The sequence below is a fragment of the Drosophila suzukii genome, chromosome 3, assembly GCF_043229965.1.
Source record: "Drosophila suzukii chromosome 3, CBGP_Dsuzu_IsoJpt1.0, whole genome shotgun sequence".
Lineage (NCBI taxonomy): Eukaryota > Metazoa > Arthropoda > Insecta > Diptera > Drosophilidae > Drosophila > Drosophila suzukii.
In genome coordinates this window covers 12,703,812-12,719,332 of record NC_092082.1, presented here as the reverse complement: position 1 = coordinate 12,719,332, position 15,521 = coordinate 12,703,812, and the positions used below count along the sequence as shown (strand labels likewise).

Here is a 15,521-nt window from a genome sequence, read left to right as displayed (position 1 = left end):
AAAGTCTTTTAAATTTAAAAATTTGCAAACCTAAAAACCTTGTTGACAGTTGCTTTAAAATTAATGAATAATTCTTGGTTTTATAAATCAGATGGCTGATTGTCCCTCGGAGTGCGAATTCTGCAATATTATCAAAAAGATTACTTGAAAAATCCTTCCTAACAATCACTAAGTACTTACCTAATTATTAAGTGGCTGAGAGTTTTACGCCTAAGGATAAGCAGCACAAATATGATTAGCCCAAGGATGGACTCAAAGTAGTCAATAACAAAATAAACGTGTTGCACAAGTTCGGAAATCTGCCGCCAAACCAAAAATAACTTCAGTATCCAGGATATGCACATCATTAAAAAGAGGCGAAAAAAGTCCACGTAGCTAGGATCGGTAAATAAAACAAAGAACATGACCTGAAGTACAATTTTCTAAAGTAAATAGGCCTTACTTTTGACTGTCGAAAATGGGATGGGTCAACCTTCCCTCTTCTTCGACTACCTCCTTCTCTTGGCTCCTCACTTTCCAGATGAAAATGGCAGTCAGGATGAACATGATCACATTAAAGGTGCTTAGGATCAGTATCGGTACTTGATAGTATAAACAGGATTTCGAAACTGTGAAAGTTAAATGTTGCTTAGATATTCAGCCTTAACATGCTAATAATAAAGCCCACTTGTTACAGAACATTCAAGAAAGCCAGTCAAGGGCAACCAATTCCAAGCGCTAACTTCATCTATCAAAAAAATGGCTCCAGTCAGGATGGCTACTGTACTCCAAACAAAGGCGTTGTAGAATTTAAAGCCGTATCGAGATTCCTCGGAAATGGGCGACCTGAAATCCTTCCACAAACAAAAGCTTATGACAGAGTCCCATAGACTATAAGTCATCGTAAAAAAGAATAAAGTGTAAGCTGCAACAAAACAAAGAAAGTATAAGAATATAAAAAGTAGGTAAGTAAGAAGAACGAAATTACTGCTTCCAAATTATTACCGCATATTCTTGGTGGTGATGAAGTACATATATGATATAATATATAGGTGAATAACATCTTATAATTGATAAATATTCAAGTATCTGGCTCACCACATTCGAAATAAATTCAAAGAACTAACCTGCTGGAGAGGAAACGCTGCCCAACAGCTTATAATCTTCCAGAATGCGGATAAGGATCACAATCGATAGGCAGAACAGGCTGCAAATGAGGCACTTGCCGATCAAATTTCGAAGTTTCTTAACGGTAACATACACCGTCAATGTAAGTATAAGGAATACCATAGATATCATCCTGATGTTTGCAAGTAAAACTGAAAAAGAATAATGTGTAGAGAAATTTTAAGAAAGAAAATTTAATGAAATGGGGTTAAATAAACGACATTGCACCCAGAATCCGTTGTTGATTTGATTCATGAAATATTAAAATAATAATTATGAATTCTAAATTTGAGTCTTAGTACGGATTTTTAAGTACCACTCACTTAGTTCCGGATTGTCATACGATATAGATTCAAAAGTATTTAAATATTCGTATATGATCAGGCCAACAATTTAAAATATTCTAATATTTGGCCGTGGTAGGTTTTGATTAGGTTTTTATTTTAAGATTGTAAAACAATAAAAGTGCATGATAATTAACTCTAAGCCAGTTAATTTTATGGACTCTTCTAAAAAGTTACGGTTTAATTTGAGTAGTCGTACTCTTTGGTATTTCTTCCACTGCGGCATTATTGGTGATCGCTAGATTATCTTCCACTATGGTAGTCGTTCTATCATCCATTTCGCATTCATTGATGACAATCTTTAGAGACATTGGAAAAGTGGAATATGACTGCTCAGGAGTGAGGCAGTAATCGGATTTTGTGAGCCTTCTATTTAGAGAGCCGATGAGTAACTCTCCATCCTAAAAAGTGCAAGGATTAGACAAAGATATATCCGCAATATCGAAAGACGAACCTCAAACAGCAAAAAATCTTTTTGTTTTAAAGTAATCTCTTTGCAGCCCAAAGACTGGGTCCTTAACACGGTAATCTCAGAATGAAGATAGTGTTTCCTGGACGTTACAGTCATGTTGTCAAGGTTCATGTAATACAGGTCTAGATAAGGCTTTTTCCGGGCAATTACTTCCCTCAACCCATCGCTACATTCATCTTGGTCCAATAAATTATCTTGGAAACAGCAGAACCGAACACAGGGCCGTGGCAACTGGCAGATGCAGGCTCTTAGATGACTCTGTACAGGCACTGTCGATCCATCTATTAGCTGCCTAGTTCTATACTCCCCGACTAAGTCAGCCGGGATTTTCAGACCGTCATATATATAAGTGTCGTTTTGGATTGCAGCATTTGAAATATCAACCGTATCTTGGAAGTCACAACCGGGTATTTCGGCACTTGATTTCTTTAAAGCAATTGAAAAAATAACTATACAGAACCATTCCAACGACAATTTCATATTGAAACAGGGAACGTGCTACGCGGCGTACGAAAAACTTATGACTTTCGATAGAAGTTTGCTCTCGGCTTTTATAGCCGATTGTTATCTTTTAAAAATGTTTTTTGGGCTAAAAGTACGAAATGTTTTTTTGTATACCATTAAAAACTGCGAATTTCAATTAAAACTTACCCTAGCGAATAGAAAAATATTTGTATTGTGCACAATTTTCAGTCCTGAACATTTTATCAATTTCATCAGCTTGTATAATGGTTCTGTATTTTGAATTTATTAACTGTCCTGAAAAAATAAATGGTCAAAACAACCGGCAACCCAAGGCTTAAAATCGTGTATTTTTTGAGGTTTCCAAGCACGTTAATACACTCAGAAAACTGATTTAAATTTCAATAATTTGCATTTTATTACATAAACAATTTATTGACAAAATATTTTTTTTAAATATTGAAGATAAACTTTAGGATTAGGCGGGTTTTTTCGTCCTCCGAGCACGGACAACCTGCTTTTTTGGTTTTAATCGAATGCTGAAAGAAAAGGAAATAGGTTATTCCAAGATCACACTTAGTTAAAAAGTCTTACCTATCCATTAAAAGCTTAATGGTGCTACGCTTTAGGATAAACAGTATAAACACGAAAATACCATAAAACCAATTGAAATAAAGGAGAACATCAAGTAGCAGATTCTTAAACCCGAAGACGCTCATTACAAAAGATATTAAATACAGGAACCAAGTTATGCCCATCACAAATAGTATCCGAACGCAAGAAAGATATCTATGTTTGAAGTAAAGAATTACTATCAATCGTGGTTATCAAGTTTTATGATAAGTATGACTTACGTTTCACTGTCGAAATTAAAGCAGGTTGTCGTTTCATCATCCTTTCTTGTCATCTTCATTATCGTTATCCTCACTTTCAGAATATGGGTGATCGTTAGGGTGAACATAATCACATTAAAAACACTCGAAACCAGTAATGCCAAGAAGGAAACGGAGAGCCATATTTCAGCTATCAACGGAAGTAAAAATATGATTTGTTGCAGAAAGTATTTATGGATCAGTGTATTTACCTAAAAGGCTGCCTTGTTTTTTTCCGAATAGTCTTGCGAATGGACTGTCATCGCCACCAAAGAACGATATCAGTGAATATCCTCCAGGAAGGATAGCTGTTGTAACCCAGACAAAGGTACTGTAGGCCAGGAACTGAAGTCGGTGCTCCTCGCCAGCGACCGACTTGAAGACTTTCCATAAATGAAAGCTTATGACCGAGAGCCATAGATTGTGAGCAAAAAAGAAGAATATAAAGATACCAACTGCAAAGGAAAAAAATGCAAATACTTTGTATTATAATAAATGACCTCTGTTTATATAAACATAAACCACTAACCATCCAAAAACAAACTTTGCAAGGGGATCCAATATTTTAGAACACGCGAATTCTGCCAGATGACGATGCTTAGAAGGCAGCTAATAATGCACTTGCCCAGTGTATTTCGGAGCTTTTTAACGTAAAGGTAAATGGCGATGGTTAGAATACAGCATATTGTCGATGTTACCAAGCCTGGAAGAATAGAATTAGAGATATAGCTGTGCATATCTATTTGAACTGGAGCAGTACCGAAATCTTGGAGACTAAACTTCATCTTGTATCTACAACGTGCTACAACTTAAGTGAAAACTAGAATGTCGCTCAATTGAGTAACTTTTGAAAATATATATTTCTTCGATTGGAATCAAGAGTACATACAAAAGACATATTGTACTTATCTTTAAAAAAAAGTCTACGCTCAAAGGGGTAATTTAGGGAAATATATTACTTTGATTAGAATCAATAATAGTACCCAAAGGCCATGTTTTTCTTAGCTAAAAAATAAAAACAGTCATTTGGGAATGTATATACATATATATACATATATTAGACTTTTTAAAAAATTCGTTGAAGTTTAAGTGTTTCAACGTCTATGCGTACAATTAATACTTTTATAACCTCCGCGGAAATGGAGATATATATAATGTTCTTAGTAAGTGTATGTTATTTGAACGTTTAGTTGGTATTTGTATGAAAATATTAAATTTTTTGGAAAATCAAATTCAGATGAGATTGTGGAGGCGCGCGCGAATTCTAAAACTTCGATGTTTCTCCACCCCTATGCCACAATCGATTGGTTAACAACACTGAAATCGAGTGCAAAAATCGAGTGAGCCAGTGCTGTAAACCGTCAATCGTAAAGAGAATATAAATGTAAACAATTAAGGTTTCTGACCTAGTTTCTTTATTTCTTTCTCTGAAATATTTCGTTTGTTGGAACCTACGTTTGTTCGCTTTTTTTAATTCATCATATGACCAACGGAAACGTTTGAACGTAAGCAACGTAAGCAACCGTAAGCAGCCGTCGGGAATAGAGATGGAAACGGTATACATCGATGTTGGCTTGTCGAACATCGATATGTTACCGATGCTTCGAAAACATCGATAACATCGATGTTAACATTCACCTCTAATCGGAATATGAAAACAAAACAAAAAAATTTTCTTGGCGAGCGGACGTGTTAGCGGAAGAAAGTTTGAGACCAGAACGGAAAACAGAACAGAACACTAGTTGGACAGCGGGGAGAGGGCAAGGCAGAGAAAGTGCCATATGAACTGAGTGTGCGAACGAGAGACAGCAACTTGGGCATTGCTTTTGAGTGTGTGTGTGTTTAGTTCAGTGAGCGTAGTTGTGTGGGAGTTTTGTGTACGAAGCGATTGGCAAGCAAACAACAAACATAATTCCAAGGAAATTTCCAGTCATCATGTCGGTGGAATCCTCCAGCTCGGCGGTTCAGCAGCCACCGTCCTCCTCGAACTTGCCGCTCCTGGGCGACAATCAGGTGGTGGCCACCACCAGCTCCTCGACATCCTCGGCCTCCTCCTCCTCCTCGTCCTCCTCATCGGGGGGCGGCGGAAATGTGGTGGGCGTGCCGTTGGACACGCAGAGCAGTGGCGAACCTCCGGCCAAGAAACAGCTATTGGACAATGGTGCCACAAGCAGCAGCAGCAGTTTGCTCTCCAGTGCTGCGGCCGCATCTGGGATGCACGAAAAGCTTGCACATCGCATCTCCAATGCCCTATGCTGTGCCGTTTGCCTGGATCTGCCCAAGACGGCCATGTACCAGGTGAGTTTTTCGGGGTTTATTGGAATGGAAAAAAAAATGTTAAAAATAAGAAAACACCTAATGTGCCCGTGCGCGTGTGTGTGAGTGTGTGTGCCTCATTCTGTATACAAACAAATCGTGGCAGCTCAGCTGTAAGAGTGGAACCCCTCTTTCCCCACCAACACACAGCTGTGCGTGAGCGAGACAGCTAGCTGGGGCTCTCTTGCATTATTCGCCTTGAAAACATGCAAAGAGTGCGAGAGAGGGGGAGAAAGGGCACGGGCACGGCAACATAACATAAGCAGGCCGACTCTCTCGCACTCTCGGCCAACTAATGCAGTTTTATTGCGTTTTAGAAAACAACCCCCCAAATTGAACCGTTGCATTTCACACTATGGATTATGACCCCCCCATCTCTCCCTCTCTCACGCTTCTTTTGCGCAGTAACATTTACTTAACTGCAGATTTTCTCTATTGCGTCATAGAGGTTCGAATAATGTCGTCTCCATGGCCTATTTTAAGTGGCAAAAAAAATGACAGATTTTCCTGAATTCGAATCCTTTAAAGGTGACTCTTCGTTCGTTTTCCCATTTCTTGGACCATATCCCGCATTCCTTTTCATTCACACTTATGTACATATGTAGGCGGCGTCGTTGTTGCTGTAAATGACGTTGATTGAATTTAATGCACAAATACACAGATGTCTCAAAGAACAAAGGCAGGGGCTTAGGTTGAACGGCATAAAAGGGGGGTTGAACATTCATTTGAAAAAAATTAAATTTAAATTTTCTAAGCTAAAAAGAACGAAGTCTAACATTGAGAAATCGTCAAAAAACATCAAATCGACTTAAAGTATGTAGTTCATTGATTTATTATAGAAACTGAACTTTTAGGGGGCAGCCCTAACACCCCCTACCCCCCTGCCTCCACCACTGAACAAACCGATCTTTTACGTAAGGCGTAATGTGTAGGTTGACATTGCTCTCTTTTTCTAACACACATGTGCCAAGGCAGCCATAACTGCGTCATTGAAATTGGTTTTGTATTACGGCTTAAAGAAAAATAACTGCTGACCCACACAGAAATATTAAATGAACCTTTGCTTTTCTGTACCCTAAAAAACGTGACCAAAACGGCAAAGTGAATCATAAAAAGATGCCCAGGAGGAATTCGCCGAAACCTGCAGAAACTATTAATTAACTAAAAGAATCCCTGATTTTGATTGTTTTCCTTTTTTGCATTTCCTTCTCTTCTTTATTTGCCTTTGCTTATCTGTATGTATGTGCACCGTGCACACCCACACGCACACACGCGCACAATGTGATTTTTGCTCTCTGTTATTGTTTTGCTTTTGCCACTGCGTTTCTGTTGTTGTCTCGCTCTCGCCCACGTCGTGGCAAAATCAGCTGTTCGAGGCCTGGGGAAAATTGAAACGAGAGTTTTACCGATTTCAAATAGTAAAAAAAAATGAATAAAAAACGAAGAAAGAATGTACTACGCATATTTGATATTGGAAATGCAGTGCCACGGAAGTTTTTGATGAATTTGTAGAATCAGCTTGCTGCAGGTCTTAGGACCTGTAATCCGGAACAAACTTGTTTTTCCAGTTTTGGGTTCTAAGTGTATTTATTAGGGGTACCTATGTATGTGTTTGTGGGGGGAAAGGTACATACATACATATACCTGAAAACACACCTGAGTTTTTCTGTCGTCGTCGATCTTTTGCTTGATTTCCTTTTACCTACGCTGTTGACGTTCTCTTCCTCTTTGTACGCTCTATCTACGAAAACACCATCAGCTGGGTTTTGTTGTGTCTGCTCTTTTCCGTTTCGTGTGTTATTTTAATCTTGGGGGGGAAAAACGAGTTAAACTCCTTTGTGGATCGAATCCCGAGGATTTTCCATTAAACAATCGGCTTGCAAGCAGCTGCTGCCTGTAGTTGGTCTAGGTCATAAATTGCCAATCAAAGAACACACGAATTCATGGGTTCATTCAACTGCAAAGATACAGTAACACACTCGACTTCTCAGATATCTGAGCAGATACACAAAGATACACAAAGAACACGGGAAAAAATTGGATTAATATAGTCAAAGGATCATGTGGGGCAGTGAAACTTTTTTATCAAAGAGAAACCATGTATGGGTATATAAAGTATCACCATACCATTGCCATTCCAGCTAAAACAAACCCAAAATTCTACATAATATTGGAATATCAGAATAGACTGTTAACCATCCCTAAAAAAACTACTCGTAACATGTCAATCGTTTTAGAAATACACGAATACACAAAATATTTTATTCCAATGTGCATATATTTATTAGGAAGTGTAATAATATACTTTCTGTTGCGGGCTTCGTATCTCTTTTGGTCTAGACAAAAGAACCACGATATCTGTGAAAAGCATATCTGTTCATTTTTGCTTGCCTAAGACTTCTGTGAGGATCCTCGAGCCATCAGCATTTTGTTATGTGCACAGATACACAAGAAAACCATTGCTTATCGCTCGAAACTCGCGGCTCCGTCCACAAATAGTCCCGACGGACTATCGCTCGCCTCCTCCGGCGCTGAATTTTTCCCAAAATAGATATAGAAATTCCAAAATGAGGGAAACAGACCCGCATTCTTCCACTCAACCGAATAAATAAACGCATGCGGCGATTTAATGAAGGTTCCTTACAGCGGCGGGGGTTACATTTCACATCGGGGTTTTCGAACTTATCTGGCCGTTATCGGTCCACTTTCCCGACCTTTCATCAATTGCTTGACCAACTCATGTCTGAAAACCAATTGAAAAACACACACAACAACGTTTTAATTGGCTGTCAACGATAAAAAAAATGAACAACATTTATATGATAACGAACGCTAAATTTAACCCAGAACTACCACTACTTATGATTTTGATTTAGATAAACTTTAGCTCTCCTAATAATTAATCTTAGTTAAGTCAAAAATCTCGATTTCGTAACCTTTGTAAGCACACGCAACCAAAAAAAAAAGAAAAAACATAAGATTGTAACTATAAATGCTAAGTACATAGAACAGATTTCATAATAGCATTAAAGTTAAACCCTGAAATGTATCTAAAACCAAAACAAAAAAAAGAAACCCAAAAAAAAAGAAACGAAAAACTGAATTCAATAAATTTGCAAAGGAGAGTGCAAACTTGAGAATGCAAAATAAAACCAAACTACAACATAGCGTTTTTATTTCAACCAAAAAAAAGACACAAACCGGAGCCTCAAAGCTAAACATTTTCAGACCTCACTTCAGATCACCTCCCACCAAGAAATCCATGCCTAACCATCTTCCCCACCCCAAAAGATGTATCCAAAATAGATTCATTCATTCGAAACGAAACGAAACACCTACCCAGAAACACCCCACACCCATAAATCCATACAAGCTCTCTGCAACAAGGCCGTATTTTGACTAATAGAAAACTTTTCTTCTTTTTTCTTTAATTGCAGGTTAATTTTCATTCCACTTTTGTTTTAGTTTTCAATCTCTATCCATCTACCAGTCGATTGTCGAGTCGTGAACTTACTAAAATTGCATTTCCCTTTCTCTCTGCTCTTTTCATTTGCAGTGCCAGATGGGTCACCTGATGTGCGCCGCCTGTTTCACCCATCTTCTAGCGGATGGACGGTATGAACCCACTCTAAAAACCAAACTAAGATTCCTGCAAATGCTGCCATTAACTACTACTAACTAGTTCTGGTTTTTATCCATTTTAAATGCATTTCAAAAATATTTCTTCTTTAGCCTGCGCGATCAAATTGCCACTTGCCCCAATTGTCGCGTGGAAATATCAAAGAGTACTGCTTCGCGTAACTTGGCCGTGGAGAAGGCCGCTTCAGAATTGCCCAGCGAGTGTCAGGTGAGATTTGTCTAATATCCTTTACCAAAATTGAACTTAACTCTATTATTTGTATCCATAGTTTTGCAACAAGGAGTTCCCTTACAAATCACTCGAACGCCATGAACAACACGAGTGCCAGGAGCGCCCAACCAAATGCAAATATCATCGCATTGGTTGCCAGTGGCGTGGACCCTTCCATGAGAGTAAGAGCCGTCGCCTAAATTTAGTATATCTAATAACCCGTATAATGATAAAAATCACTAATCCATAGCTAACGAGCATGAGCGCAACTGCTTGCACCCTCAGAAGTCTGGCTACGAGGTGATGGCTGCTCTGGAGGCTCATGATGAAAGGATCAAGGAGGAGAAAAAGATGTTCAACACCCTGATTGACTTGCTAAGCTACGAGAAGATCATATTCAATGGTGAGGCACCCTTGGTTTACCACATTTCGATTTATTGAGATTAATTGTTCATGGTTATTGTAATAGAACACTTGGTAATATGCGGGCAGAAAAATGGGTTCCATAACTGGGCTATAGAACATTTTCTCTCACTTATTGTTACGCCTACTTACATTTTTATTAAACTTCTTCCAGATCTTCAAATGAAACCCTATCGAACGGACGAGTATGTGCACAAGCTTTTCTACGAGACGGCTCGCTTCTCGGCCTTCAATCAGCAGTGGGTGGTGAAGGCCCGCATCAACAACAGCCAGCGCGATCCGCACCAGTCGAACGAGCGTACCATCACCTATCAGCTGATCCTGAAGACCAAGACCAGCACGCCCATGAGCATACATTTCTTTGCGCTCAAGGGTCCGTTCTCCGATATGAAAGTTTCCACCCAGATATACAAACACGAATTCACCGAGACGGTAAGTTGATCGTGTTGTCGCAGAAAACTGTTTATAAATTTATGTAAATTGTTTATACTTATGGACTGATATCTTATCCCCGCCTTACAGAGTACCGAGAGTGAGTACTATGTCTTGCCATTACCAGATGGCATCGGCGGTAGCGGCTCAAGTGAATGCAACCGTATGCTGGCCAACAAAGGCATTAACTTCCGGTAAGTAACCCTCAATTGGCTTCTGGAAATCGAAAATAATAATAATAACAATCTTCCATTGCAGCCTGCTCATGTTTCTGCTGAACAAGTAAACACGTTCACTGTTTGCAGCCGATAAAGATTTTCAAATTAGCTTAAGTTTGTTGTTTCAAACTCTTGAATGTGCAAAACCTAGACATAGTTGACTTATATTTTCTATAAATGTATATGTAAAACTTCGATACGGAAACCACGAGCCTAGCCTAACAGAGACCCCGACCCGCGCGTCCCAAGAATCCACAACCCGTTCACATTAACGTCGTCATATATATTTCAATCAAATTCAAGATCACGCAGACGTAACGCGGTAGGTTGTAACCTAAGTTTAGTGTAGATTCGCCTACATTTTGTACATGAGATAATGCCATTTTATGGAGACACTTTTTCAATAGCTATGTTAATTTTGCTGTTAGTGCTGGTGGCGAAATGGAATCGATTGATGGACAAGACGGCCGATGTGTTTGACTAACGTTTAAATGATCTCACAGGAAGGAGCCAGCCCACACTAACCCGATAATACCGATAATAACCAATAAATAGCTGTAGATTAAATGTCCGGATACAGGGACCTCGAGTCCATGGCTCCGTTTTCACTGTAAGAAGAACAACACCAAGTTGAAATTCGAACCCTAGGCAAGCGCATATATAACAACGCTCTATGATATAACGTAGCTCTTGATTACTGCGATCACATAGCAAACACCCAAAAAATATACAAAATGAGAACTCGAGTCCTCACGTTCAAATCTTGTCTAATCCTCGTTCTGTTGAGCCTCTTACGATTTAATGCTTACAACTTACATTCGTACATGTAATATTTATATGCATCGTTAAATGATAACTATACCTAATGCATATATAATAAAGATACTTCTTAATAAATCAAACTTGGCTGGTTTTCTTGGGTGCTGGGGAAGGACTATAAAAAAATGTATAATCTACAACCTTTTGGATTGTTAAAAAAGAAAAGTAGTTATTTTCTTGACAATTGTCATTATCCATATGTATTTTAAAGATGTTTCTTAAAGTTTAGGGCATGATGTATTTTTGAGGCACTTAACAGAGGGAGAATTAAAGGACTTTCTGACATCTTTTTTAGTCATTTGTTTAAAATACAATATCGTATTTTAATGGTATTACTTAAGAATAGATTTTTGAAATGTGGCTTCTATTCATCGTCATCCTCTTCCATCGCCTGGTATTTGTTTCGCAAGTGGGAGGCGACGACTTCGCGGGGATTCCTCTTGAAGTTCTTGTCCTTAATGAGCTTCTCGAAGGATTTCACGCGGTTGACCATTTCCGTGCGTTTCTTACGGATCTTCTCGTTGGCACTCAGAGGAGCCTCTGGTTCTGTGAGGACTGCCTTTTCAGCGGCATCCTTTGACCTGGTTTTCACCATTGAGTAGATGTCCTGCAGCGAGGGCAGTGCGTCCCGGAGTGGCTTCAGATCTCCAATGACCTTAGTCTTCTCCCGATTCTTTCGTGCCTGCTCCTCCTTTCGTTCCTTTCGCGTTTCGGCGAAGCGTTTGAGGAGCTTCTTGTGCTTGGCCTCGGATTTTTCCTTTTTGGTGGTCGTCTTTTTGGGTGTGAGGGTCTTGTGGAGCAGTCGATCCTGGCGCAGCTTCGCTTGCATGTCCTGCGCCTTCTGCTTGGCAGCCCCCACCACGCTCTTCGCCTTGGCTCTTACATTTCGCTTGGTTTTTGCCATTATGAGTTTTTCTGCGCCAACAAAATCAAAACAAACGTGCAGCGTGTTGGGTTCCAAAAATCAGTGTTGGCGATAACAAGTCCATCTGATTAAAAGTAGCCGACTGCGATAAAAAAATAGCTAGAACATATCATCGTTATCGGTTATCGGATGACAACTGATTGGCGGTATCAAAAATTCAAATATTAACAAATTCAAAGCCGGTCAATAAATGTGAGACTGAAATATACCTCTACCTAACCTTCTAAGTATTTAATGACTTTAGCGCATAGCAAGTACAATCAAATGAAGTGCAACCTATATAAACTAGTACCAGTCGCTGAACCGGGCTATTGTCCGGCTCCATTTGTCCATCCGGTTTGCAATGGTGTCGTACTCTTTGGGCCGCGGCTCAAAGATCCGCTCCACTTTCCGGAAACACTTGAGATCCTCCACATCGCGCCAGATTCCGTGGTTAATGCCCGCCATGAATGTGGCGCCCATGATACTGCTTTCTGTGTTCTTCGCCCGCTCCACACTTAGCTGGCTGAGATCGGCCAGAAACTGGCAAACGAAGTCGTTGCGGGAGACGCCACCATCAACCCTGAAAATATTTAAGATTGTTTAGAATGTATAAAAGTAAAAACCCCTATTAGATGGTGATCTTTTAACGATTAAATGCTTAACATTAAAGTCTATTTAACATTAGGTAGTAAAAGTCAATAGAAACGAGGAATATATTTGAATATGTGCAATTGCATGTCTGCTGTCTCTTAAAGTTTGGACTTTGTTTTACCTTTTAAATTATCTATAAAAAATTAACAACTGTCTAGCCTTAAGCTATGACTTCAGGCTTAGTTAGGTGTTTTCCTATATCATCTCTACAGTTTATAATAAATTATTTTTTAGGACCCTTTTGTTTACCTAATCATATGCAGCTTTTGAGAGGTTTCCTTTTCGGCAGCCTCGATTAGTTGTACCAGGCGAAAGACTATACTCTCGAGCAGGGCCCTCACCATGTGGGCCTTGGTTGTGGACGGACTAAGACCAATGAAGCCACTTGCTGACCGATAATCATTCACCGGGGGCTGTCGAAGATAAGATGAGGATTAGCTAATCTCGAACAAGTTACAACAGCTGCAAAAAACCTACCCCCAGGCCACTGAAGGCAGGCATAAAGAACACATCATTCGTGTCTGGAACAGACTGAGCAATGTCCGATGTATCCGCGGGATTCTCGAAGAGCTCGCAGGATTGCGCCCAGGTTACCACGGTGCCAAAGTCATGGGATGCCCCCTCGATGCAGTAGATGGCTCCCTGATTTCTGGCTGAGCTTTTCAATTGCCAAGCCACCAGTGGATACATCCCAGAGATGGCAGCATGGCAACGTTCACCCGTGATCAAATTTAAGAAGGCTCCGGTGCCCATTGTGACCTTGACGTCGTTCTTCTTGAAACACTGGGATCCCCACATGGCTGCCGTTTGGTCACTTACAGAGGCGGCAATGGGAACATTTGTGTTGGCCCAATCGGGACCCAAAGCCGAAGGATGCACATGCCCGAAACCCTTGTAGCCATTGTCCACTACGCGCGGCAGGATTTTTGACTGTAATTGAAGCATAGATATATAAAAATGTCGTCCTTAAGAGAAGCCAAACCACTCACATTAATGCCAAAAAGGAAACTTATAAGCGGCGACCAGCTAAGCGTGAAGGGGTCGTACAATCCCGTCGCCGTGCTTGAGGTAACATCGGTTATGTGCTCCACATCCTTGTCGCGACTGCTGCCAGTTCTCAGCTTGTGCAGGATCCACGAGTCCAGCAGCTCCACGCGAGCCTTTTTCTGCATAAGAGCCTGCTTCAGCTTTTTGTTGTGCATTATCTCGAAGAGCAGCCTTGGCGTTACTTGGCCATTCATCAGTTTAAGGACGCTCCCAGCGAGGAATCTTGATTGACGGGTGAGCAGGAACAAGGCGTACGAGAACCAATTCATGGAGCTCTTCGTCCAGCTGTTATTCCACTGCTCCACCAGCTTGTCGGCTCGCAAATCCTTCCAGGTGATAAAATTGTGGTAGTACTCGCCACTGCGATGGTCCCAGGTGAGAAAGGTACAGCGCTGCGTGGAGATGGTCAGGCAGGTGATGTCCAAGGGCGTCAGATTGGCATCTGCAATGGGTAATAAAATGAGGAAGATTAATTAAGATTGATTGAAGATTACAGATGTAAGGGTTAATCATTGTGACTTACTGGCTTACTATTTTGAATAATATTAAAACTATTATCATTAAAAACCCATAAGCATTTGGTTTTTGTTTTAAAGCACTTCATGATATCATACTAATTGCATTTTCATTTTGTGAACTCATGGAAAATTTGAATTTGATATAGTATTTTAAAGAATATTAAAACTACAAATTTTAGAACGTTGCGGGATGAATAAAAAGGCATGTATTTGCATTAAAAAAACAAGCAAACATTCGCTTTTTGTTTCAAAGCACGTAATGATATCATATCATATACATTTAAGTTTTTTAACAGCGTTTCAGCCCACACTTCCCTCATATTTTGTTGGAATGGCGAAACCAATTATTATTTTATTAAACCCCGTATTAAACCTGTTGGGGATTTATGGGAGCCGATAGACTACTTACCTTTTACCGCCCGCGTTATAACGTTCACAATTTTGCGCCACAAGCCCTCCGGTTCGATTTCGAAATAGCCCGGCTGTGGGTTCAGTAGCTCCACCTAATTGCACCAAAGGTCGTAAAGGTTTTCGCTCAATTAACTTTGCACCCGAGGGTCACTTGAAGATCGAATCACTTACCGCATCCACAGCCGATCCCCGGACCACACATCGTTCGTCCAAGACGAAACTCCGCACACAGGTGGTGCCCACATCGAGGGCTAGAATGAAGCAGGGTGACCTGGAACCTGATTCCGAATCCCTTGGAGATCCGACATCCTTCGAAGAGTCCCAATCTTCAGGTTCTCCTGCTGGTTTTGTTGTTACTTTTGGAGGCGCCGACATCTTTCCCAGCGCACGCTTCGTCGATCACTGGCTTTTGGACGCTGTTACTCCAAACTGGCGGACCGACTTATCCATTTCGCTGCTGTTATTGCTATTGTTATTGCTATTCCAGTGAGGTCTCATAGTGCGCGATTCAGATTTCCTTATCAAGTGCTCGACTTTTGTTTTTGTTTCGCCTGCGATGATAACCAGTTGGCGCCAGAGTTGTCACCTGCGTTGGCTAGCTGGAAATCGATTAGGTTTAAAATAGCTACAAGC

The 15,521-nt window shown here is 40.3% G+C and overlaps 5 protein-coding genes across 6 annotated transcripts; 1 reads left to right on the top strand and 4 right to left on the bottom strand.

Annotated features, from left to right (window-relative positions):
* Positions 1 to 80: 80 nt before the first annotated feature.
* On the bottom strand, positions 81 to 2,463 carry LOC136116855 (probable G-protein coupled receptor Mth-like 7). The gene is made up of 7 exons (XM_070996789.1): positions 1,945 to 2,463; positions 1,690 to 1,891; positions 1,107 to 1,298; positions 668 to 904; positions 443 to 608; positions 181 to 375; positions 81 to 120 (listed from the first exon to the last, which is right to left on the bottom strand). Exons 1-7 carry the CDS (start codon positions 2,440 to 2,442, stop codon positions 81 to 83), a joined length of 1,530 nt encoding a protein of 509 aa, XP_070852890.1. The 5' UTR covers positions 2,443 to 2,463.
* A 375-nt stretch (positions 2,464 to 2,838) lies between these two features.
* Positions 2,839 to 4,081, bottom strand: LOC136116960 (probable G-protein coupled receptor Mth-like 7). Its single transcript, XM_070996787.1, has 6 exons — positions 4,057 to 4,081; positions 3,826 to 3,999; positions 3,509 to 3,751; positions 3,279 to 3,447; positions 3,019 to 3,213; positions 2,839 to 2,963 (listed from the first exon to the last, which is right to left on the bottom strand). Exons 1-6 carry the CDS (start codon positions 4,079 to 4,081, stop codon positions 2,903 to 2,905), a joined length of 867 nt encoding a protein of 288 aa, XP_070852888.1. The 3' UTR covers positions 2,839 to 2,902.
* Positions 4,082 to 4,952: 871 nt separating this feature from the next.
* LOC108007171 (zinc finger TRAF-type-containing protein 1 homolog) lies at positions 4,953 to 11,437 on the top strand. Of its 2 annotated transcripts, XR_010653875.2 has the most exons (9): positions 4,953 to 5,594; positions 9,169 to 9,227; positions 9,345 to 9,459; positions 9,521 to 9,644; positions 9,713 to 9,865; positions 10,040 to 10,317; positions 10,408 to 10,511; positions 10,576 to 10,857; positions 10,964 to 11,437. XR_010653875.2 is itself a non-coding variant. In XM_017070794.4 (8 exons), the coding sequence occupies exons 1-8, from the start codon at positions 5,232 to 5,234 to the stop codon at positions 10,601 to 10,603; spliced, it is 1,224 nt and encodes a 407-aa protein (XP_016926283.3). In that variant the 5' UTR covers positions 4,953 to 5,231; the 3' UTR covers positions 10,604 to 11,437. The 2 variants fall into 2 exon arrangements, 1 of the variants encoding a protein (XP_016926283.3); XM_017070794.4 differs by having other exon boundaries at positions 10,576 to 11,437.
* An 86-nt stretch (positions 11,438 to 11,523) lies between these two features.
* On the bottom strand, positions 11,524 to 12,326 carry LOC108007126 (ribosome biogenesis protein SLX9 homolog). Its single transcript, XM_017070730.4, has one exon. The coding sequence runs from the start codon at positions 12,256 to 12,258 to the stop codon at positions 11,719 to 11,721; it is 540 nt and encodes a 179-aa protein (XP_016926219.3). The 5' UTR covers positions 12,259 to 12,326; the 3' UTR covers positions 11,524 to 11,718.
* A 159-nt stretch (positions 12,327 to 12,485) lies between these two features.
* Positions 12,486 to 15,434, bottom strand: LOC108007178 (glycerol kinase 5). Its single transcript, XM_017070810.4, has 6 exons — positions 15,060 to 15,434; positions 14,887 to 14,980; positions 13,902 to 14,401; positions 13,390 to 13,842; positions 13,162 to 13,325; positions 12,486 to 12,841 (listed from the first exon to the last, which is right to left on the bottom strand). Exons 1-6 carry the CDS (start codon positions 15,261 to 15,263, stop codon positions 12,565 to 12,567), a joined length of 1,692 nt encoding a protein of 563 aa, XP_016926299.4. The 5' UTR covers positions 15,264 to 15,434; the 3' UTR covers positions 12,486 to 12,564.
* Between the last annotated feature and the right edge of the window lie 87 nt (positions 15,435 to 15,521).